Source organism: Ochotona curzoniae, unplaced genomic scaffold, assembly GCF_017591425.1.
Source record: "Ochotona curzoniae isolate NIBS_2020 unplaced genomic scaffold, NIBS_Ocur_1.0 scaffold_4506, whole genome shotgun sequence".
Taxonomy (NCBI): Eukaryota; Metazoa; Chordata; class Mammalia; order Lagomorpha; family Ochotonidae; genus Ochotona; species Ochotona curzoniae.
Genome location: NW_024467119.1, coordinates 39,497,536 through 39,522,219, shown reverse-complemented (window position 1 = coordinate 39,522,219; position 24,684 = coordinate 39,497,536). Strand labels below are relative to the sequence as shown.

Sequence of the window (24,684 nt, the reverse complement as noted above, 5' to 3'; positions counted from 1 at the left end):
ACTGAAAAAGTTAAAGAAAATTGTGAATAGAAAATCACCTTGTGGTCACTAAAGTTATATCAATATAAAACTAAGAGATAATCTTATACAATGATTGTTACAGTTTAATAAAATAATTTTTGCATTGTGAAAAAAAATAATGGTTAGTAATTATATCACTTTTATGTTTCTCAGTGTGTGCTGTATTTGTGGGCTTTGAAAATTCTTTACCCCAAAACACTGTTTTTACTTCGTGGAAATCATGAATGTAGACATCTAACAGAGTATTTCACATTTAAACAAGAATGTAAGTATATTTCATGCCTCTTCCTTTAGCTCTGTGTGCAGGAAATAGTCATTTTAGTTGACACAAGTGCATGTTATGACGCATTGTCTAAAAGTAACTTACAAGTGGCACTATTTCACATGATCCAAATTTCTAAGAGAATGAATCAATTCTTAAATTACAAATTATCTGTAAGAATTAGAAATAATTTTGGTGTAATTTATGTGAAGAAATAGGTGATGAGCTTGTGAAATACAGTCTGAATACTACTGTTTGGCACAATAATTCTGCCCATTAATTTCATATCACTCAAGAGAAGCAAATGGAGATTAGATTGAACTCTGCTCCTCTCTTTTGGGCTCCAGTAGATTAGAGGCAATAGTGTATTACACAATAAAGAACGGTTTTCCCCTTTAGACAAAGATAGTAAAAATGGGAAATACTTGGTATCAATATCATATTTTCCTCTTAATTTTTCTTTGTTTCCCTGTCACTTACACCCACATTTTTGGAGCATAAATATCTCTTCTCTCAAAAAGAGATTTAAATTGCCAAAAAAAAAAGAAACGAAAAGCACTAGATATTGAATAGGAAACAACTCAGAAGATCTCTTGCCATCTGCTCTGTTGTAGTCCAGTAGTATCACCAAGCCTTTTGAACATGTTTCTGTTCGTTTTCCATCATCATTTTCTTTTAGTTTTGTGCTGTAACAGCAGTCAAGATACATATAAAAACACTTTCATTCTACAAAAAGTTAAAGAAGCTGTAAAAATAATCTATGAACAACAAAAGCAAAAAAAAATTGGTAAAGAGGTTACTATTCAAATTGCCTTGTTTGATTAAGATTTGGAGTTTTACAGTGTGTTGTGTAGTTGGACATTGATAATTTGGTTCTGATTTTTTTAAATATGAAAAAAATTCAATGGAATGATCTTTGCTATGAAATGATCAAGTGAACATTTTTATAATTACTTTTTAAAAAGGTAAAATAAAGTATTCAGAGCGTGTCTACGATGCCTGCATGGATGCCTTTGACTGCCTTCCCCTGGCTGCCCTGATGAACCAGCAGTTTCTGTGTGTGCATGGTGGCTTGTCTCCAGAGATCAACACCTTAGATGATATCAGAAAAGTAAGTTCTGTTATTCTCCAACTCTCATTGTTCTGTGTGCTGCCCTAATAGGAAGAAAACATTAACACCTTGCCTTCATTCCAACATTATGATTTTCAATTAAAAATGGTTTCAGTATCCATGAGTATCTTCTCTGTTAAATTTTTACCTGGAAAGGAAAATATATTTTTCTTCTCCAAAGTCTTGGAGTTCATCTTACTACGTGATATGTTATTGGAAATATAAGATATTTGACCTTTATAAAATATGCCTTTTGTTTTCTTTGTCTTTCCAAGCAATCAACTGTATATATGGGATAAGCAAAAAATGTTGATTTGTGGTTGGGGCAATATCTCAACTTGACCCCCTTAAAATGTGTCCATATTGTGTTCTTTTTTAAAGCTATTGATTCTTTCAGTTCAAAATTTTAGGTGACAGTAGAATAAAGGAATGGATACTCTCTTGATTGTATTGAGTGCCTTGATGAAAAACAGTCCATCTTTTAAGAAGAATTTTTCTACTTGCATTGAAAATTTCTGTTTTATGCAGCTAAAAATGAATTAAATTAATGGTGTGTGTGAACAGTTTTTAAGAGAAAAATGTAATACATAGGATAGTTTTATGCAGGACAGGTGATAGTATTTTATTTCTTTGTGTTGATAATTGATCTTTAAAACAATATAAAGGAAAATGTGAACCAAAGGGTAAGGAAAAACTTCACATACTTTCCTTAGTGCCCAAATCCCCAAAGCTAGATGCATGACTTTTCAAGTTACCTTAAAATGATACTAATTTGAATTATTCTCAAACATAATAGTTTGCTCTTCTTAGTGTGTAGGATATTGTTTATGAGCTTGGAGGATAATGTTCACCACCAGCATATTACTGTAGGAAATCCAGGATAAACTCTTTTTCTTTCTAGTTTTGAACAATTTGAAAACAAGTTGTTGGTAAGGCCTTCTTTTCTCCACTTTTAGACTAAAAAATCTCCTATAGCATATTCTAAAGAGAAGAATAGACATGATTATAACTTTTAATTATTTTGCTGTTAAATTCAGTAACAGTAAGTTGGTCCCATTACAAAATTAATTTATTTGAATTAGAAAAATCATAATTTTGCAGTTTTATTATAAAGATACTATTTAGTATTTCTTCATTTCAGTCTAATGTGTAAGTGTTCTTTGATTTCAAAAAAGTGATATACTAATCTCAATGGGAACAGAATTTTTTGGATAAGTATAGGTTTACTTAATTATCATGGACATAGTTCCAATTCTGTTGCATATTGAAGGCCAATCTTACGAAGAAACCCTTGGTGCCATGTGTCTAAGTCACTGTCACTGAATGGCTTTTCCATCTGAGTTTGGGAACTAGACTGTTAAGTCTCAGAAATATATACATTGAGTCTTGTTTTATTCTATCAGATCCCTGTTGTTATTGAATTAGCAGCATTTTTCCATTGTGTTCAGTGGAGAAGGGAATCGAATAGTTCATCTGTTCCATTATCCATGAATCATAATAGCAACCTGAAAACCACTTATTGCAGTGGTAATGGGAAATAAAATAGTTTAAAGTACAAATGTAGTTATCTTGTTTACATAATGTTGAGCATGTAGGATATGGGTTTATGTTTTGTTACTTTGTCTTGAATAGGAAAGGAAAAATTTACCAAGTATCATCCTAAAAGGAAGTTTAGTGAAAAATTCATTTGAAATAACATTTTCATTATTTGAATGGAACTGACTTGTAAAGTTCTGGACTACAGAGAGCAGATAGAAAGGATAGAGCCACCAGGGTGTTTATTGCTCATGATAGTCTTCAAAAAAGTCTACAAGCCATTACTACAAAGTGAATGACCATTTTTTATGTTTGTTGCTAGTTTTATTTCTTTAATATTTTTTCTTCCTGGAACTTGTGATGTTATGGAAATAATGAGATTATGAATATATACACCATCCTAAATGTTTACTCCCATGAACTCAGTATTCTTTCAAAAGTTCACTGGTTTTGAGAGGGGGAAAAGTATATTTAGAATAATAAAATTCCAAAGCTCTAATTTTCATTTGTAAAACTGCGATCCCCAGCCACCTGAGCCTTCATCACTTCCTGCCTCCCCAGTTGTATTTTTCAGGAAGAGGGTGTGGAGGATATATTCATCTGGAATATACATGGCAGTGTTAAGCACTGCAGCAGGCATCTGCCTCAGAAACAGATTTACAATAGAAATTTCGGAAGCAAATTTTTAGCCAGGAAATTGATATACCTGCGTTCCATGTCTGAGAACCTGGGTTCTGTTTCCAGCTCTAGCTACTGCCCCCAGCTTCCTGCCGCTGTAGACTGTGGACAGCAGTTAGGATCCCTCAAAGCAATTGGATTCTTGCTCCCAGGGGGCACATCTAGATTGCATCTTTCAGTTCAACTTGGCCAAGCCTTAGTCCACTGAAAGCATTTATGAAGGAAACCAGCAGATGGCAGCTCTGTGTGTGTCTTTTTGTCTCTCTTGCACTCTCACGCTCCTGCTGCGTTTCTGTGCTTCTCAAATAAAATTTAAAACCAATATTCTAAAGATAATCTTATTTTCATGAAAAAAGATTTTTAAATGCATGGCAACTTTTTTATAATACCCATTTTCCGCAGATTTTGTGGATACTATTTGTATGCATAGATTTCAGAAAAAAATATGTACAGACATAAGGTTATTTAATTGCATTACTCTCAACTTTTGGAATATCTTCTTAAAATCTATTTACTCTCCTTTTAGAAAGGAAATGCATGATTTTTGTTTTGAAAACCAAACTGCATTAGTAGGTGTTTTTGTTTGTTTTCCCCTGCTCTGTGTATTTGTGCTTATTTTTTGTCTGGGACTGTTGTACATTTCACATTGTGGCATTCAGAGCATTGCTCCTTACCCTCTACTTAAAGTAGAGACATAATGCTGAAATATAGTAATGGAGTTAACACATACAGGCTTCATTCTGCTTTCACACAATCAATTCACTGTTCTACATTATCTCTTTTGAATAACTCAGTGTTTGTAAATTTAAAAATCTTTTATTCATTTATTTTCAAAGTTGTTTTTTTTTTTTGAGAGAGAGTTACAGAAAGAGGGAAAGAAGGTGAGGTTCCATCTGCTGGTTCACCCCAAGAGGACCTGGTAGGCGGGAGAGGGTCAGACGAAAGCTAGGACCCGGGAACTCCATCCCAGTCTGGTATGGGTGCAGAACCCACAGCATTAGCTGGTGGCTGTAGTATAGGTATAACAGCCAGGGATTTGACCCGGTGCTCATATAGGATGCCAGGTTACAGACAGCAGCTAAACTCGCTGCACACCAGTCCCTTTGTAAATGTTTTAAATATCTCCTGTCTGTCCTCAGGATTCATCTTCTGGAATGTTTTGAATACATGTCCCATTTTCATCTTTATCATTATATATACTCTTAGGCATTAATAGATTTTTAGGTGATACAACAGAGTTTATATCACACATACATTATTTGATAAGTTTAGTATTTGGCTATTTCTACTGTAGATGGTATTAACTTCTAATACATATATCATAATTTTTTCAGAATACTTTCTCTATTTTGGCTGCATTGCCAAACGAGGATATGTATAATTATAGTGTGTTTCCTTCCTGTTTTCCTACCCAGTAATAGATTTTTAGTTTTCAGAAAGGAATTATAAGTTTTTGCAAACAAGCATTGTTTTTGGATGAATAGCTCCAGAAAATATAAATTAGCTAATATTTTAAAATCCAACTTTGCAAGTAGACTTTTTTGGGGGAAAGCATAATTGTTGAAATACAGAAAGTCTTATTTAATTGTTTCAGTGTGCGTTAAAAATGTGAAATTTCACTTCATTGTCCTTTATGAGTAGGAAAACAGTGTTGGAGCGTAACTATTACTTACGTCATCTTGTATATCTCTGGAAAAATGGAAAGTCTGGTTGTTCATCAGATTAATGAATACACCTGTCTCTACTGGATTTTTCAAAGAAATAATACATTTTTTGAAAAGATAGAAAAGTTTGCTTTCATCTGAACAATTTCTTGTTCTGTTAAACATGATATAGTTATCTATAACTATATGAAATTTTTATGTTCATTTAAAAAGTAAAAAGAAAAACCTAAGAATTAAATATTCAATATTTGTTCTTTATCCTTTTTTTTCCAAGTTAATTACGTTGCATTATGTCACAGTTTCATAGGCTCTGGGATTCCCCCAACCCCTCCCCACACTCTTCCCCCATGGTGGATTCCTCCATCTTGTTGCATTACCGCAGTTCAAATTCAGTCATGATTCTTTCATTGCAAGAATATACCAAGCATAGAGTCCAGCATCTTATTGTCCAGATAAATCCAGTGGTTTGTTGGGGAAACCATCTCTGGCAGAATATCATCCCAATCAATTAAAAGCCACAAGATAACATCAATAACAATTTTCAACATTATGGAATTAATTGACATGGTATTGAGTAATTTGTTCTTAATGTTGTATTAAATATTCTTCTTTTGTAGAGGCATTATAATGTATATTATTTAATTGAGGATTCGTTAATGACAGTTAAATCAGAATAGTTTCAGTGTTGTAAATTTTTCAGTGAAATTTTACATCTAGTTATTTTATTGCTTATTTCATATAAATGTAATTTTTAAATGAACATATGATTTTATAAACGACTAGAACTAGAAAATAGATTTTACAAGTTGAAGAATGAGCTGCCAAATTCAAGTTATTTTACTCCTTTTTCATTACTCAGACCTGTGTCCAGAAAGAGCAAGTACAGCAAATGGCAGTTTAATTGGACATTTAGATAACTCCTCATGCATGAATATCCAACACATCATATAGCAGTTGGAAACCACCTGCTGTCATAAGCATGTTGTTAAATGTAAAACCCTTCAAGTATTTCTCGTTCAGACCTCTACATCAAAGTTAAATGGAGGTGGTTGCAGTAGGGATCTCTCCAGAGGGAAATACAAGTATTTCCTCCACAGGTGAAACACAGGGGGGCGTCCATTAAGTGGCAGTGGTCACAACAGTTTAACAGATAAGAAGATAAAATTATTGAAAGGGAAAGGCAAGTAGGCAGTGTAAGTCTTAAATAGGCAAGAAGGAAATCAAGAGTGAAAGAAAGGCAGATAATAATGTGCTCATCAGGAAGCAGAGGCAATTGGAGACTGAGCTGAGGGGAGAAGGTTGTGAAAAGAAAGAGGGCAGTTCACTTTGAGCTGGGTGAGGTGGATGTTGCACAGTGCTGGTTTCTTCTGGTTTTTGAATTCCAAGTATTTTGCTCTCTATCTTCTATTTTTCTTAGTTAGACCGATTCAAAGAACCACCTGCTTATGGACCTATGTGTGATATCCTGTGGTCAGACCCCCTGGAGGATTTTGGAAATGAGAAGACTCAGGAACACTTCACTCACAACACAGTCAGAGGGTGTTCATACTTCTACAGGTGAGAATTGGGGGCCTCACCTGTGAAACTCTTTGGCTTGAATTTCTTAAGAAGTCCATGTGTTTGATTTATTGATGACAACTTGTGTAACTTCTGTAAGTAGTAAGTATAAATGAGAGGTTCAGTTTTTAAAGTCTGGTTAAGTGGTTTCTGAAGACATGCAAAACAAATATGAATAAATGAATGGGTAAATAAATATATGAAACATAAATGTTCTCAATCATGCATACAGATCTTCTGTGAAGACTGTAAAAGATAAAGAAAATCTTAGGATGTGTGAGCAGAGATTCTGCGGAAGAGGGCGCTGGGATTAGCAGAAAATTTGTTCCATTTCAAAAACTGTAGATAAAAGGAAATTAATGCCAACTTTGATTTTTCATTCAAACAGGAAGCCTTCTCTAAAATTTCATCATTTTTCATAACTTAGACAAAAATTTATATTTGTTTTTGTGTAAGTTTGGGCTTCCTGAATAAAACACAGTTAGCAGGTGCAAGATACCTACCTACCTTTTTACCACCTTGAATCACCAGTTTGAAAATACTTTCATATTAAGTTTTACATTTGCAGACCTCTGGGATTATCCTGTTGTGTAACATTTCAGATCACTTCATTCAGACAGGAATCTATGATACAATTGGGTTTCTTTGTGTCCATCCTGGTTTTTGTGACATTCCACCCCATTTTTAACTTACTATGTCTGATTATGCTCAATTTGGATTGGTTTCCTTCTCATAAAGCATACAGGTTTTATGAAAGTTGCCAGTGGAAAAGATGTTATGAGCAAGTGAAGAATTTTAAATTGCAGCATACATATCCTTTTCCCTTACACACACACGCACACACACACACATACATGCACCCCAAACCTGGTATTTCTGTAGTTCCCAGTGCAGACAAATAAGCCCTATCAAAGCCGTGAACATGTTTCAGGTTTCATTCAGCCACCTGTCCCATGTCTCTTAATTAAACAGATAGCCTTATTTCTTTATGACATTGATTGGATATCTGTTAAGCAGCATGTTTTATTAACTCTGCCAAGTTTTCCTTATGTGGGAAATGAAGGTGTCTCTTTTCCATTTGTTGATATGGTTGAGAAACTGTACACTGTAAAGCACCACTACAGGGGTAGTTTTTATTCTAAATATTACTGAATATTTCAGTATAGTTATTAGAAAGTTTATTGTATATTTATGTTTGGGAAATGTGGGCGCCATGACTCATGCGTCTGTTTTGTGTGAAATGAAGAAGCATGATATATTACTTCTGCAAAAGTGTCTTTTTCATTAATTTATTTGGGAATAATCTGTCATTAAAAATGTTCAACTTTTTAATGTAATAAGTTAATTATCGTTAAGGTATGTTAAAGTATTCAGTTTCCTTGCTGTCCAAGTTGCTGCAAGCATTGACATTCTCATGAGCCCTTTCTAGCTTGAAGTTCTCTGATCCTGCTTTTCTGCCTGGCTCTGCCCTAGTCTGTCTGTCACACTCTGCTTCATCCACTGCCTCGTTTAAACTTCTTTTGGTTTTGACTTTTCCTCCTGACTTCCTAGCAACTAAAGTAGAATCCCCGTTTTGATTACGGAATTACTGTGTACCTGCTCACCTGCTGTAGTCTACTAGGTTCCTCTTTTTTTTTTTTTTCTGGTTTTGGTAACATTTCATGCTCCCACTCAAGTTAGCAAATAACTTTGATTTTCCTTTTTGTTTTTGCATTGCAGTGATCACCAGTCAGTTATCGCATCTTATTCTTTTTAAAATTACCAGTAGCTAAACCACTGCCTTCCCTCACTTCCACTGTTTTCAAAAACTTCATTTCTAATCTTTTGAAGTCACAATTGAGTTCTTTACTCCCAATTTCTATCCTTCATTACTCCTTTCTCCAGTGACACTATCTGTTCATGGGTTAGTTAACACGTATTAGCTGAGGATCTATTGTATAAGTCCTTTACTAGATTTGGTAGGTAACTGGAGTCCCTGCCTTCAAGTGGTATAGACTACTGAATAGAAACAAACGACAGAGATGCACAGTGAATACTCCTGTGAGACATGTACAGGTTGTTTCCCCCCCACACACACGCATGCATATGCTTGCATGAGGTGGACCTGAGCTAAAGGGACCACACATAGCAGAGTATTTGTTACCAGACCTGAGCTGAAAGAAAACAACATAACATATGCAAGAAGTGTGGTTAGGGGAGGGCCTGCAAGGAAAGCAAATGGTATTCTTTAAATTGTCATAGGAAGTAATATTCCCAGGAACTCTATAAAGATGGTCATCCTAACTGGCCCACTTCTTCCGTACCCTTAAATCACATCCACCTGCTGTACTATCTACCAATGCTGAACGTGTATTTAATGAAGCCCTTCTATGTATACATCATGCCCACAAAGATATGTGCAGGATTGCTAAAAGTAACCATACCAGCCAAGAAATAGAAACAGTTGTATACTTAATAGAATGAATAAGCATAATAGTATGGATGAGTATCACACGTATTATGATGAATGAAAAGAATGCAGGTAGGACAGTAGTGGTGCTTCAAAGCCTGGCATCAGAGCAAGCTGTTGACTGTGCTCAATGGGGAGGACAAGGTGAAGGAGATGCTAGCACTTTCTGGGGTTCAGGTGATATCTGTGTCCTGACCTAAGTGCTAGTTATCTAAGGTTCACCCCGTGTGGGGTCATCCAGTTGTCATCAGATTTGTGCCAGTTTCTGTATACATGTTTTAGTTCAGTTTTTAAAAAATGTGGCCTCAAAAGCTATTGTTTGCCACCATTGAGGCAGCCACAAGCCAGGTGCAAGTAAGAAATATTCTCTGAAATATTAGAGTATTAATGGGTCAGATCAAATTATTTGGAGTATGCTAAGGCATGAAAGAAGTCAGTTGGCCCTGGCAGGATGTGAAACAGACCTGATAGCATTCATGAACCTGGGGAGTTCAGAGCGTTTACTACCCACCACCAGTCATCAAGCATCAGAGAAGATGTTAAAGGATTGGAGAGGGTCCTTCCTGCTACTGTGCTATCCATTACACAGAAACCTCTCACTTTAAAAATATGTTTATTTTAAAGGTATGCTTACTGAGAGAGAGGGACACAGAGGTTTATTCCCCCAAATGGCTGCAATGGCCAGGGCTGGGCCAGACCAAAGCCCAAAGCCAGAAACTTCTTCCCGGTTTCCACATGGGTACAAAGGTTTAAAGATTTGGACTGTCTTCCACTGCTTTCCCAGGAGCATTAGCAGGGAGCTGAATCACAAGTAAAACAGCCAAGACTCAAACTGGTGCCATTTGGGTTGCCAGTGTTACAGGCCATGGCTTAACATGCCATGCCACCGTGTTGGCCCCGAGAGTCCTCTTCTTGCCTTTAACCTTGGCAAGGGTCCACAGGTTGCAAGCCTTTGCTGCCTTTGTCTTGTTAATGTACCCATGAGGGAAAAAAATAAAACCCTTTGCAACTCCTACCCACTTGACTTCCCATGTTAAAACTACTTCTGCGTTTGGAATCTAGCTCCAAAAGATTGAGATGTAGCTGTTGAGCATTTAGGATAGAAAGGTGAAAAAACTGTTTGTCTCTTAAGCATTCATTATTGATGGAGAACAGATATGTAAACAAATGTACACTTCAGCTTAAGTGCCGTGTTAGATACATACATGGTTTAGGACTTCAGTGCATGCAGCAGTTTTGTATAGTAGCCGTGGGGTAAGGTAAACTTGAAGGAAAGATAACACAGAGTGTTATTTAGCACTTGACAAAAGAGTAGGCTTTGCCAAAGGGGAAAACGCCTAGGAAGACCTGTGAAGACACGGAAGCATACAGAGTGCCTTAATTACATGTGCTGGCTAAATAATAGAGTCTTAATCTGGGAGATTTAATTCAAGGTGTAAAACATTATTTAATATGCTGGAGATGTAAAGCATAACAGAATAAACTTAGTGAATCTGATATAGCTATTTCCCCACTGCCAAGCCAGTTTTTCTACCACTTTACGTATTTTTGTCTTATCTGCCTTCATTATCCCTTAATCATACTCAGTGTGCTTCTTATCTGTCCCTCCCATTTTGGGTTGAATTCCAACCTTTTTCTATCCATTTTATCCAGTCTATCATATTATTTCTATCCATTCTATCATACTTTCCATTTACACACATATCATTGTCTTTACCATGGAACACAAGATAGGTACTTTTCAAAAAGTACCTCTCAAATAGAACATTTTGGTCCCTTATGGTGTCTCTATAAAACTTGTACTTTTTATTGTGTTTTTTATTCAGCAGTATTAAAAATATTTTAAATATTCATTCTATATTCCTACCTTGATTATAAATAACTCTAGGAAAAATGCCATGCCATGTGCTTATGATGCCACCTCTCCCTGTTGCTAACTTGTTTTCCATCAAAAAGAACCAAATCTGATTGAGTCTGTGATTAATGTTGAAAAATAAGTGGTTTACCTGCTCTCTCTGAAGTGTAAGGTGTTCGGAACTCTGATTATCCTGCTACTCTGTATATGTGTGTATATGTATAAAATACTTTTCAGTTGGAACATTGTGTCTTTTATGATTGATTCCAATGAAAAGCATAAAAATATTATTCAATTTGCTTTTCTCAATTGTTACTAAATACTAATGTGGCCTAGGCAAGAAATCTCTCGTAAATAATGGAAATTTGGATAATACTAAATGTCTTGCAAATTTAATTAGGAAAATGTTGGTAGTTCTTTTAAAATATATTTGATTATATATGTTTTTAATATCAAGTTTTTCTCCAGATTGAGTTATCTCTGTGTAAACAGTGTAAGTATTCCTCACTCTTTGCAACTTTGCTGGTAATACAGAAAACTTACGCTAAGTTTTTTTTCTAAGATTTTCATCAAAAATTGAGTATGTGTGTCCATGGGGAAGAATTTAGCTGAAGCACAAAAGGATGTATTAGAAGTATGAAGACAGTGTTTTCGTATGCTGTTTTCACATGGCTTGGATAGGTTGCTCCAAAAACAGTGAAAGAGAGCAAAAAGCTGATAGGCTTAGGTAGATACCTTCTTCCTGGCAGTGGTCACACGACGGTCTTTCGTAAAGAGGCATCACAAAAGCATAGAACATATAAGTAAAAGACTCAGAGAGATGGAGAAGGACCATTTATCAGGAATCTACCCTGCGCCACCCCTGTTTTATAGCTAGACATGTTCCAAATAAATATTTGCCATAAAGGATCATGTTCCTGACACAGTGACACATGACGGTCATACACTCCCGTTTGCTTTACTTAAAGTGGAAGCCATTGAAGACTTGGGTTGGACAGCTCCCCTTCTTTGTTTCCCATGGGCGAATTTCTCTGGCTGGATTCTATTCCTTTAGTTTCTAAGGTCACTGATATTATTCTGTAGGAAGCTTTACTTACTGGCAGACTGTAGGGCTCCTGACCAGAATTATTTACAAGTTCACGCTTCCACTCTTGGAAGAATTCAAGAATTTACGGAGGCGTAAAAGTAAGCAGGAAACGGGCTTATCCAAAGTAAAACAAAAGTGCAAACTCAGCATTAATGAACCGCTAAAATAGCAAAAAAGGTCCCAAAGGATAACCCTTCACCAAGGAAAAATATTCGCCAGTAAAACCCTCCCCACCATAAAATTAGGCTTGTTCATTGTACCCTGTGGAACTAGAGAGTGGCGTTCAAATTGGAACTCAGTTGAATATTCCAAAAAGCCAGAGATTGGGATGCAGCTTGAGTAAAACCCGTAACTGTGCTGTTTTAGGAAACATAAGGAGTGTCATGGTAAATGTTTTTAGTGGCTGTGTCCCCCTTGATAAGATTATTATAATGATCTAAACATCATGGTGAGCTGTGAAATTGTTACATATTGTAGGCACGTTATTTCCAGCTAGCACTGGTTCTGCGTTTGCAATTTCTAATTTCCACTGTGCAGACAGGGACAGGGCCTGCAAGTGCATGGGAGTTAACCCTGCACAGTGTACACAGAGGCTTAAGTTGTGCAAAGAAAGGGAAAAGTTTGGAGAATACACCGAGGGAAACTTGCCATGAAGGCTGGACCAAGCTGTTCATAGGCCAGTCCCAGCTATCCCTAGGCAAATTGGATACTACCAGAACAGGGGTCAGTCACTGACACACCCTCATTGGAAAGGAGCTGTCCAGCAGCATTTCAGCTGGGACTGTCAGAGTCCGTTCCCCTCCTTAGCTATTACCACAACAGGATGACCTAGGACTACTAGCTAATAGAAACTTCATGAACATTTTTTTCTCTCTTGCAAACACACACACACACACACACACACACACACACACACACACACATTATCTTCACTTTTTGATATGATTTTTGTCAAAGAACAACCATCTATGTGTCAGTATACACAATCGTACTGATATCTTGCACCTGTTGACCAGGGGGCATTAGAAAAAGTATAGTAAAGGAACTATGTTCATTTTCTTTGACAATAAAATTTTAGCCAAATATACTACTAAAATATTTATGTGGAATTTCCTTGATATGTGTAATTTATGTTCAGGTGAATATTTGTAGTTTATTTGGAATGTGAATATTGGTTTGCTGTTTCTACTTGGAAAATGTCCAAAACATACTCAGTTTTATAGCATACATTTATCTGAATAAAAAATTTTGGAGCAAAGGCATAATTGTAAAGGGCAATTCAAATTGTACTTTTCATTTGATTTTTGTTGGCAGTGAAACTCTTTGAGCTTCCTAATGAGTGCTTATTGAACATTTTTTGTTAAATCCAGATAAATAACTTGTGTAGTGTGGTTGATCAGATTTAAAGTACAAATTTGAAGTCTGTGAATTTCTTTAAATTTTATTTACATACTCAATTATGTAATCAGTATAAGGTATCCATAATATTGTTTAAATTAATAACTTGTTTTCTCTGGTAGGTGCTTTTTCTTTCATAGGGAGAACCTTGCCCTTAGCATCAGGTTGATCTGTTCATGTAGGTTTGCATGCTAGAGATGAATGTGCTGGTCCTAATGGTTTCATGACAGATGCTTCTCTTCTCTTTTTGTCTCTGGCAGTTATCCAGCTGTATGTGAATTCTTGCAGCACAATAACTTGTTGTCCATACTCCGAGCCCATGAAGCCCAAGATGCAGGGTGAGCAGTTTTGAGAGTCTGTGAAAACCGTACATTGCCTTTTGCTCAGAAATTCCTCCCTTTGTTGAGTCTGTGCACATTCTGTGTTGCCAGACCAGCTGCTACAGGGAATCTAATCTTACAATTATCTTAGGAAAACACAGGGATGGCACAGTCCTGGGAAATGAGTGACTGTACATATGTGAAAGATCCAAGTTATTCCATTGTTAGTTTGAAAAAATCAATTTTCAGCTTAATTTCTTACGCACGCTAAGACCACTTCCTCTGGTTTTTGTCAGTTCCTACATTTTCCATCTCACACAAGTGAATTCGCTGGCAGCTGCTTTGCAGTGTTGGTTGACACTGTGATCATACATAAATGTTTGACAGATATTGCATGCTGTACTTGTGGTTTAAGAAATGTTGCCCCTGATGACGTAAGATTATGAAGGGAGCTAGTGACATTTAAATAAATGGGGAAAACCCTGTTCTGCCAAATGATTTTATAAAATGGATTTTTTATTGTCTAGTAAATTTTTGAAATACAGACTAATGGTAACAGAGTAAGAAATCAAAAAAAAGAGGACTCAAAGTAGTTTAAAAATTATGCATTTTAAGGTCTTTCAGGCTGCTTTTAAAGCTCAGTTTTAATAGACATGGATAATCTCCCTGAAAGAATTGATATAAAACACTGAAGAATCAGTTAAAAACTACAAAACTTATATAGTGATATCGCTAAACTGGCATTTACAAAATCTATTACACGGAAAGTCATGGAATACATTTTCACCCTGATAGAAAACAGCCGGAAATTATTTGAGAACTAAATTGTTTTCATTTTTGGCCTTAGCATAACAAAATTAACTGAATAATTAATTTATTTCCAGATTTTGTACAGATGTGCTGTTTTAGTTCTGATTGGTTAAATGTTGCCCTGCAGAGACAATAATCTTTGAAATGTAGACACCCACAGAGATTGGTAATAAATAAAATTGTGAAGTAGAAACAGTGTCAATTAGTAAAATCCATAATCTCACTAAATATTCTTTGAAAAGAAAATCACTTAGCTTTAGAAAATTCTTATATATTAATTCTTCAGAACATTATAGATTTGTAAAATAATTGGCCTGGTTATTAGTACTAAGACTTTAGCTTATTGATGTGCTTATCTGATATTTTTTTTTATCAACTTTCTGAAAAAGACAATGCATTCTGACTCTCTGTAAACAGTAAATTAGCCAGGTCCTTTCTGCTGAACACATGTAAGTGAACTATGATATTCGACTAAATTCCACCCTCTCCTGAGACTTGCTAAATTTAAAAGATACCTGTGTGAAAACTGTGCATGTAATTGTATATTTTCAGTGTCACCTATGGAATCATAGGACTTTGGGGAGGGCATTTTACTATTATATTACTGGATCCAATGGGAATGATAATTTTATGTTTCTCAGTCTATTACTTGGTGCTTGTTTTGCTGCTGAGCTTTGTTTTGCATTATATTTGTCGTTCTTAGGTATCGCATGTACAGGAAAAGCCAGACAACAGGCTTCCCTTCTCTAATTACCATTTTTTCAGCACCAAATTATTTAGATGTATACAACAACAAAGGTAAGTGCTTTTAAATCCCTCTTGCAATCCTGTATAATTTTCTGTGTATAATTTTTGTTGGATCTTCAGCATTTTAGCCATTCTTTTTTTTTCTTCTTTACTTTTTAATCTGTCATTTGATCTAAAATATTGCAATTACTTTCAGGGATACAGGCTCAGTAGGTCAGAGGCAGGGCCCAGGAGCTGATATATTTTTTTTCAACAGTTTCTAGGACATTCTAACGAATAGCTAAGTTGACAGTTGCTGCTCTGATGGGTATATGATTTTAAGGAAATAGAAATAGAAAGTAGTTCAAAATTGCATTTCTTAAAAAGAATATGCATTTAAATAATACTAATGTGATTTATAGTTTATGCTGAGTTAATAAGCAGCATTTGGAGAGCTCGGAGTCTTAGTGTTGCATTTCCTGGTGAAGGTCACACCGGGTCATTGGAGTTCATCCTTTGCAGCCTGCGCTGACATTCTTCTTGTCTGTCTCCATGCTTCTGATATGATGCTAAGACGTTGGTTGGAATCTCAGCTCGGACATTATACAGCCTACTAATTTAAATGTATTGGAGATGCAGTGATATCTCTAAGATGAGAATATTTAAGTTTGCTTTGAGATGAAATTCAGTTCAATATTAAGCTATTCTCACCACTGAATACTTTATGTGTTATCCTTATGCTGGTGCAGAACTTTACATAGCCGACAGGAAAATATTCCTCTTCCCCAGGGTCTTTTTTATCATTTTTCTTTAAGGTTCAGCCTGCCACGATGTCCTGTTTGTCCTATGTATTGGCCTAAATTCTCAGGGCAGCTTATTTCTCCATATCTTTTCCCACATACTTCTTCCTATCTACACTACTTGGTTTGACTTCTGTTTCCATAAATGAACTAGGTTCACTGTACCTGTGTTGCCATGAAGATATATTAGTAGCTGTTCTGAGTGTCTCCAATGCCAGTTTCCTTCTCTTATTATTTACTTTTTAAATCTTTTTATTAGTAGAAAGGAAATAGATTTCTTCTGCTTCACAGGTTCCAAGAAGATAACCAGATTTCCTTCACTCCTGTGCTCTCTAGAAATACTCTCCTTACTCCTCCCCCCCCTTCATCAGTTTTTGGAAAATACTGCTTCCATATATTCCTGTTACTGCCAAATCACATTGAAAGGCTTTTGAAGGCTTGTTGTACAGCCAAGATGCATGATTTGTGCTAGGCAGGCACTCAGTACAAGCACTGGTCGAAGTATTTTGCCCTTCCCCGGGAGCTGTTAGCAAACGAACCCCAATGTACCATGTCAACATTATATATCTCCCCCAATACTCGGGTGGACATCAGTGCTGACCCCTTTCCCAAGCTGGAGTTTAACATTTGCAGAGCACTTTGCATAATTCAGATACTCTTCTTCAATGGCTAGGAGGCCCTAAAAGAAAAGCTACTTTGTAAATTCTCAGTATATCCCACCCCTGCCCCCACCTCCAAAAAAGCAGTGATGACAACTACAGTTTTTTTTTTAAAATAATTGACAGTGTATTAAATTTCAAACCAATTCATTCTTTAGTTCTGCAGTGCAGTAAGCTAAGCCACTTGGGTAAACCATATCCTTCCTATATCACAGTGCCTCAGTTTGAGTTCCATCTCCATTTCCAGTCCAGGTTCCTGCTAATGCATACCCTGGGAGGCAACTAAAGATGGCTCAGATTCTTGAGCACAAACCATCCAAGTGGGAAACATGGGTGGAGTCCTTGCTCTTGACCTTGGCCTGGCCCAGGCTGGCTGCTGTGGGAGTGAACCAGAAACAGAAGCATTCACTGTCTCTTTCCCTTCCCGCCTCATTCCTGATCTCCCTTACCCCCCCCCCACCTCATTTACGTCCTCCCCCAACCCTGTCTCCTTCCTCTCTTCCTTTTGCTTCCCCCAAAACTCACTCTTTTCCTCCCTCTCCCCTACCACTCACACTTCCCTCTTGCTGTAATATCTATCTATCTATCTATCTATCTATCTATCTATCTATCTATCTATCTTTCTTTCTTTCTTTCTTTCTTTCTATCTATCTATGTATAGCAAACATTTATTGAAAGCCTACTGTACACCCAACACTATTGTTTGGTGTTGGGATTATAGCGTGAGCAACACTTACATGAATTTAGAGCTTTGCTCTAGTGTATTTTTAATGTGGTAATATGATATACATTAAATAATTCCATCAATAATTATGTGGATATTTGTGGAAATGACTATCAGAAAACCAATAGTATTAAATGAAAGTGGGAATTAGTCTGTAGGGACAAGAAACACCGAATTGAGAAAGTAACATTGGAGCAACCTGTGATGCAAGTCTGTGGTTATGAGAAATTCAGTGGGAGAAATGAACACTGATTTATACAGTTCAGCTTGACAACAAATTGTCATGAACCTCTTGAAGGAAGTACTTTACACCTTAATGCAAACAATTAAGTTTTTTTTTCCACTCCTTGATCTACATCTGTTCCTCAGGGAATTCTAAATTATATGGGTTTCTATGAGATTCCAGAGCTCTGTGGTTTGAATGAACTGTTGGTCTGGTGGCAAGTGGGAGTGTGGATGGACAGGGAGAAGCAGCATGTATGAAAATGTGAGTTATACCCCCTGGTGTGCGGCTCAGTCAGAGGAAAACTACTGGCACACAGTACAATTAAGGAAGTTGTGGATTTGAGAGGAGAATCTAAATGACAACAAAAGTTATTTAGCCACCAAGACCAGATATTGAAATGACAATCAAAAATAAATCAATTCAAATATTGAAGTAGTTGAAGACAAGGGACCTGTTTGGCCTAAATGTTGAGGCTACAGTTGAGATATTTAAATCCCATGACTGACAGGTTGCCTGAGATAACTCTGAGTTTCAACCCTTGACTCCAACTTCTTGCTAATGCAGACACTGGGAGACAGCAGTGCTAACTCAGGTAGTTAAGTCCCTGCCACCTCCATACCCACCTCCTGGCTTCAGCTTGGCTTGTCACCCATCTGTTCTGGGCATTTGGTTAATGAATGAAAAAAAAAAAAAATAGGACTTTCTTTCAAGTAAAAAGGTTGGAAATCAGCATTAATGAGACAGAAAAGTCATCATTTGCTAACACAGAAATGTAAAATTTTGCCTTTTTTGAATGAGAACACTTAAATGAGGAAATTTGGTGCGTCAGTATTTATTGTAAAAATAGGATGCCTGTGGCAGAGGACCAGGCTTCTACAGGCAGTTCTGCTCCCTGTCTTCAGCTTCCTGCCTATGTGAGTCCTGGGGCAGTGGTGCAGCCTGAGCCGTCGGTTCCCTCGCTCATGCTTAAGACCTAAACTGAATTCTAGGTTTCAGCCCAGCCCAGCCCAGCCCAGCCCAGCCCAGCCCTGGCTGGCTGTTGCAGGCATGTTAGCCAGCAACTTAAGGGCTCTCTCTATCCATCTGTCTTCCTCTCAAGTATATAAATTTAAGCTAGATAGTTGATCAAATTTATGACAAAAAAAGCATTTCAGACTTACTAAAAACTACATTTTCAGTCTCTGCAAATGCAGTAATGTCTTGAAAAGTAGACATGTACTTCAGGAAGATTCCACTTAGGAATTTATATATATATATATATATAATATTATTATATTATTAAATATATTATAAATATATTTAAATATACTAAATATATTATAAATATATTATATATTATATTATTAACTATATATTTTATAATATATATTTATAATATATAAATATATATATATATATAATTTGACAGAAAGGTAGCATCATAACAAAAGACTGAAAAGCTGGTGAAATAAACCAAGGTGAGAATCTTGCTGGAATCATGGTGGGACCCTGAAGGAACATGTCTTGCTATTGGAGGGCGCACAGCTTGGCTTGGGCCACTGACTCCCTGCAGGAACTCTCAGTCACACTGTCTACACAGTGTCCCATGTTCCCAGACCTGAGCAGCTCATTTCACATCACATCACAATTTTTTTTCTCCTTAGGAGCTTGTTTTACTATTTAGGCATGTCTTTCTCAAACTTATAATTTTATACTAGCTTGAGAGTCAAATTGAACACCAACTGGATAAGAGCCATTAAAGAGCCATTAAAAAAAAATGGTTGACAGGTAGATGAGTAGTCTCTAGAAGCAAAGAATTGGTACCCAAACTTCCCTGAGAAACATTTCTGCCTCTTTCCCTGCAACAGATCAAAAGCTGGACCATGTTTTACATTAAAGGTCTATCTCTATGAGGACTGATGCCTGTCTTAAGTAGGGATATAACTTTTGTCATCAGAGATTTTTCACTCTTTTGTGAAAGTTATTAACTAATAATTTTCACATGTGTCTATAATATAACGATTATAGTATAATATGTGAATTCTGCCTGAAACAAAAATGGGAATTCCATTACTAGAGCCTGGGTGGGTGAAGAGAAGTTGGTGCAGGTTGCTAATGAGTGCCAGAGCACAGGGTGAACAGGTCCTGGAGCCCTGCAGCATAGCACGGTGGCCAGGGGTCATCGTTGTATGTAGTATTCTGTGTAAGAACTGGACTAAGGGGCTGCTAGGCTCCAAACAAAAGCAGCAACGACAAAATGGAAAGGTAAATTGCCTGATATTCTTAATTTATGTTTTATATATCTGTTGATATTGCACTGTACTCCCTTAAAACATATAATTGTTTTAAGACATACATAATTGTGAAAAGGTAATCCAAAATTTAAAAATAACTGATTGAATGGAAGAAATTCAGATTATTTATTTGAAATGATAACAATTCATTATGCTTGACTTGTTTTGAACTAAATCCAAGGATCTATTTTTGATCCTAAGCTTTCTGTGTCTCTCTATGTAGCTGTGCCGTACTAGATTAAATTTTGAAGCAGCAGATGTTTAAAAATAAGTAACTGGCTCCTGCTTGAAGAATTTATAACTGATAACATTTTACATTTCTCAGATGCCAAATATTTCATCTGATGATACTTATTATCATTTATGCCACTGATATTTATTTTTATTTGATTGTTTATATTTTGAAAATAAGAAGATAAATATATTATTATTTCACAAGCTTGAGAGTTGAAATACAAGAGCCAATATGATTTCCACACTCCTCTATTTTCAGACATTTGCAAGTATAAATGAAGTAAAGCTTCTGAATTAGCACACAGGCTTTTTCTTATATCTCCAAACTCCCTCCAGACTCCTGGTCATATATGGGTAGTTTCTTTTTTATTATGCTGATATCTTTTGTGTTTTGAAAATTTCTTTTTATTCTTCTTTTTTTTTTGCTGTCCTGTCTTACTTTTTTTCTTACTCTTTTTCTTCACTCTTATCACTTTCTCACTTAGCTTTCCATAGACCTCTTTCTGCAAGTAATACAATCGAGCATCAGTTACATCTCAGTATTTAGCATTCCACAGGAATAAAAATGATTGTACCTCTTTATTATTTCTATCTTTATCTTCCCACATACTTAGTCCAGAATTCTGGATTCAAACTATAACCTAGTTTAGAATTTTCTGATACTACATAAAGAATGGAAATATATACAAATGGGCACACACAGATCATAAGACTGGCTCATGTTATTGCACAGAAATATCTAGTATAGTTGACTATCTTCATAGAGTTAACATTAGTCAGATGTTTTCCATGAGACTTGGAATAAAGGTGGGGAAACTTGGGGATATCATGAAAGATGAACATACCAAGAGTAAAAAGTTCCTATCTGCTGATAAGGCATTCTCCTTAATGAGTAAGAGTGGTGGGTTCCGAGCCTAGACATGGACATCAAAGCATCTGGGAATAAAAGGAATCAATAGAGACTGAACATGCATGCTATAATATATACTAGAGGAAAACGTGCATGTATTTAAAATGAAACAATATTTAAAAATACATAGTGTCTCTTCTGGAATAAAAATACTTTCAAGCTGCTTTCCATTCTATCAGGAATTGTATCCATTGAGCTATTGTGTCTTTCTTTATGATCCTAAAACTTCGCCAAAAGAACGCAATAATGCTGTTTTTTTTTTTCTTGTTGTTGGGTTGGTTTTTTGTTTGTTTGTTTGTTTGTTTTGTAATACATCTTCTGGTGGAAAAATTAGAGAAAAAAAAAACTTCTTAAGTCCATTTTAAAATTTTTATTGCTGTTTCTGTTATGCCTTTTTATTCCTGTAATGATTCTAAAATGTTCCAGTTTAGCTGCTTGTCATGTTTGATTTTTTTTTAATTCTTTCCTATCTTAGAGATAGGAATGACTTGTCAGTTACAGATAAGAAACTGGCAGTTAGAAGTAGAAGTGAGAGAAAAGAAGTAATATGCATTTCATTCTGAAGACATTTGTTTGCTGGTCGTTTCAATTGCTGGGTCAGTTCTGCTTCCAGCCCTGTCTTCCACGTGAACCGATGGGTGTTGTAGTCCAGCCTGATTCTGTCCGCTTCATAATTGTCTAATTTTTTTTTTAAAGATTTATTTTTATTATTTTTTCATTGGAAAGGCGGATATACAGAGAGGAGAGACAGAGAGGAAGATCTTCCGTCCGATGATTCACTCCCCAAGTGAGCGCAACGGGCCGATACTATGCCGATCCGAAGCCAGGAGCCTCTTGCGGGTCTCCCACGCGGGTGCAGGGTCCCAAAGCTTTGGGCCGTCCTGGACTGCTTTCCCAGGCCACAGGCAGGGAGCTGGAAGGGAAGCGGGGCTGCCGGGATTAGAACCGGCGCCCATATGGGATCCCGGGCGTGCAAAGCGAGGACCTTTAACCACTTGCGCCACCGCGCCGGGCCCAATTGTCTAATTTTTAAGACTGTAATTGTGACATCAGAAAAATCTAGCAACCCGGCCCAAAGATTCATGACCTTAGGATTTTCCTTAAGCAAAGTTTTCTTCTATTTTTCACTTCTACAGGTACAACAGAAAGACATTTATTTCTGTGCTATCTGGTCTGCCCTAAATCATGGCTAACAGAATAAGTTTTATTTGCATGTCACAGCCTCTCCCAGACTTTTTGATACAATTGTTTAATAATGCAAGGTCATGTCAACTTGTCAGCAGAGTAGAGGAGCTCCTTAATGACACAGCTTCATTTTTTTTTTCTCTGTTTCCAAGACAAGTTGTTATGGGGTGATCTGAAGTGATTCCTGCTGTACACTGTTCGTATAATTTATATTACACTGGAACTAAGCATTTTCAAGGTACTTCAGAGAAGAGCACACTGTGCTCTAGTTGGGTTTTGTAATCCCAGTGACAGTTGGAGGCAGGTGGCATGGGAGGAGGATGTGGGAGGTAGGAGATGAAGCATTAACTGAATTTCGTGACTGTAGATAGTGTAGAATGTGTTTCATGTGTGGCATATAGTTATGCAAAATACCAAAATGTGTGAGTAATTTGTCAATATGTTATCCAAGAAAAATTTTTACTTAAATAGGTTGTATTAGTAAACAAAACGTTATATTATTTATTTCTAAATTAGATTGTTTTGTTTTAATCAGAAAAAGGAGAGAGGGTCTTCCTAGCAGTCTGTATAATTAAAGACAATTTGTTAACGTTGTTTGGGCCTGGAAGAGGTCATATATGCTTTCTTGGTCAACTAATTCAGTTAAAAACCTAATTTAGTGGCATTGGTTCCTGTGAGTGATTCTTGAGAGTATCTATCTGGCATTTTGGCTTATTGCCCTTCAGTGTTATTTTTAATTACACTAAACAGAAGAAAGAATTTATGTCTAAAATATGATAAACATCAAATGATTTATGTTGTGCATGCAGTATACTGGAAAGATCAGGAACTCTAGATTCTGAACATAATTTTTCAGAATTTCCTAACTGTGACATTAGGCCAAGAACAAAACCTGTCTGCTTACATTCAGAAGGCAAATGGAAGAGTCACTTTCGAGTAATATTGTGAAGATCTGAAGGCATAACATAGTGATGGGTGTATAGCAACTGTGGCTACTGTTTAAATATATAATTGCTATTTTTAGTAAACCAAAGTCACTATACCACTGTAGTCATTTGGGGAATAATAGCATGGTGGGAAGGAAAGAAGAAGCAAAAACTCCTATGTCTAAAGAGCTCTGTCATGATAATTAATAAATACATTTATTAAGTTAAAGGCCTCTTAGGTGGAGCTGCTGCTCATGTAGCATGTAAGAGACATGGTATACTTTGCCATTTCCATCCTGAACATCAGAGGTGGGGGTATAGTAATTTCCCATGTTTATTTTTTCACCTTGCATGTATCTAGTGTCCTGTAAATGGGTTCTTAGTTCCAATGATACATGATGTAAACGACAGGATAGTGTAAAGGAGAATGAATATCCAGAAACATGCAGTATTCCTAATCCAATGGAAAGAAGAGAATGAATTTCTTCATTCATTGATTTCCCAACAGTGTCCGTGACTCTGTGTTCCCTGGAGCCATATTGATTACCCAGAATTATGATTCAAAATAAAGGCTTTAATCTTTTCAAATACAAGTTTAGTTATATAAATGCTGTTGGAAAAAACAGTACAACATTAGGTTGCCATATGGCATTTGTCATGCCCAAACCACAGAACACTGTACATCTTCCAAATTGGTTGTACTGATCAAACCCATCCAAAAGATTATATGAATTCCAACACTATTCAGTGGAGACATTGCCCATCTGGCATGGATCCAAATGAGAAGTGAGCAGTATGAAGAAAGAGTCAATAAAGCCTTGTTATATGAAAGAGGGATGCAAGCATTAGCAAATAAATTGCTTTGAAAAGTGTAGGAGAAATACCAGAATGTCTCTTGCTTTTTAGCATCTGATCTGAGTTGATACCATATGAGACACAAATGTAAGCCTTAAAAGTAGAGTTAGGCATCCACATAAATATATAGAATAGCTATGGTCAAATCATAATTGTACTATGAATTTTGGAGGAAGGAAGGATTGCATCCATTAAAAGATAGCAAAGCAGGTTTCACTAAAGGGGCAGAGTTTGGATTGAATTCAAAACTAGGGGTTGAATTTAGATACACAGAGAATTCTCAGCAAGCATTCCACGTAGAACAAATGCAGTTTTGAAGCATTGCTGTGCTAAAACCCAATAATTATTCAGTAGCTTTCCAGTATGCAGATTCTAGCTATCTTTGTTGTCTTACTTATAACCACATGCTACAGCATAT

The 24,684-nt window shown here is 36.3% G+C and overlaps 1 protein-coding gene across 5 annotated transcripts in view; it reads left to right on the top strand.

Annotated features, from left to right (window-relative positions):
* PPP3CA (protein phosphatase 3 catalytic subunit alpha) overlaps positions 1–24,684 on the top strand; it is a 285,139-nt gene that overhangs the window by 227,939 nt on the left and 32,516 nt on the right. For all 5 annotated transcript variants that reach the window (XM_040966707.1, XM_040966709.1, XM_040966708.1 and 2 more), the window contains 5 exons: positions 175–286; positions 1,249–1,394; positions 6,690–6,829; positions 13,879–13,956; positions 15,452–15,546. In XM_040966707.1, the coding sequence (XP_040822641.1) occupies positions 175–286; positions 1,249–1,394; positions 6,690–6,829; positions 13,879–13,956; positions 15,452–15,546 (571 nt within the window). The remainder of the gene's footprint in view (positions 1–174; positions 287–1,248; positions 1,395–6,689; positions 6,830–13,878; positions 13,957–15,451; positions 15,547–24,684) is intronic.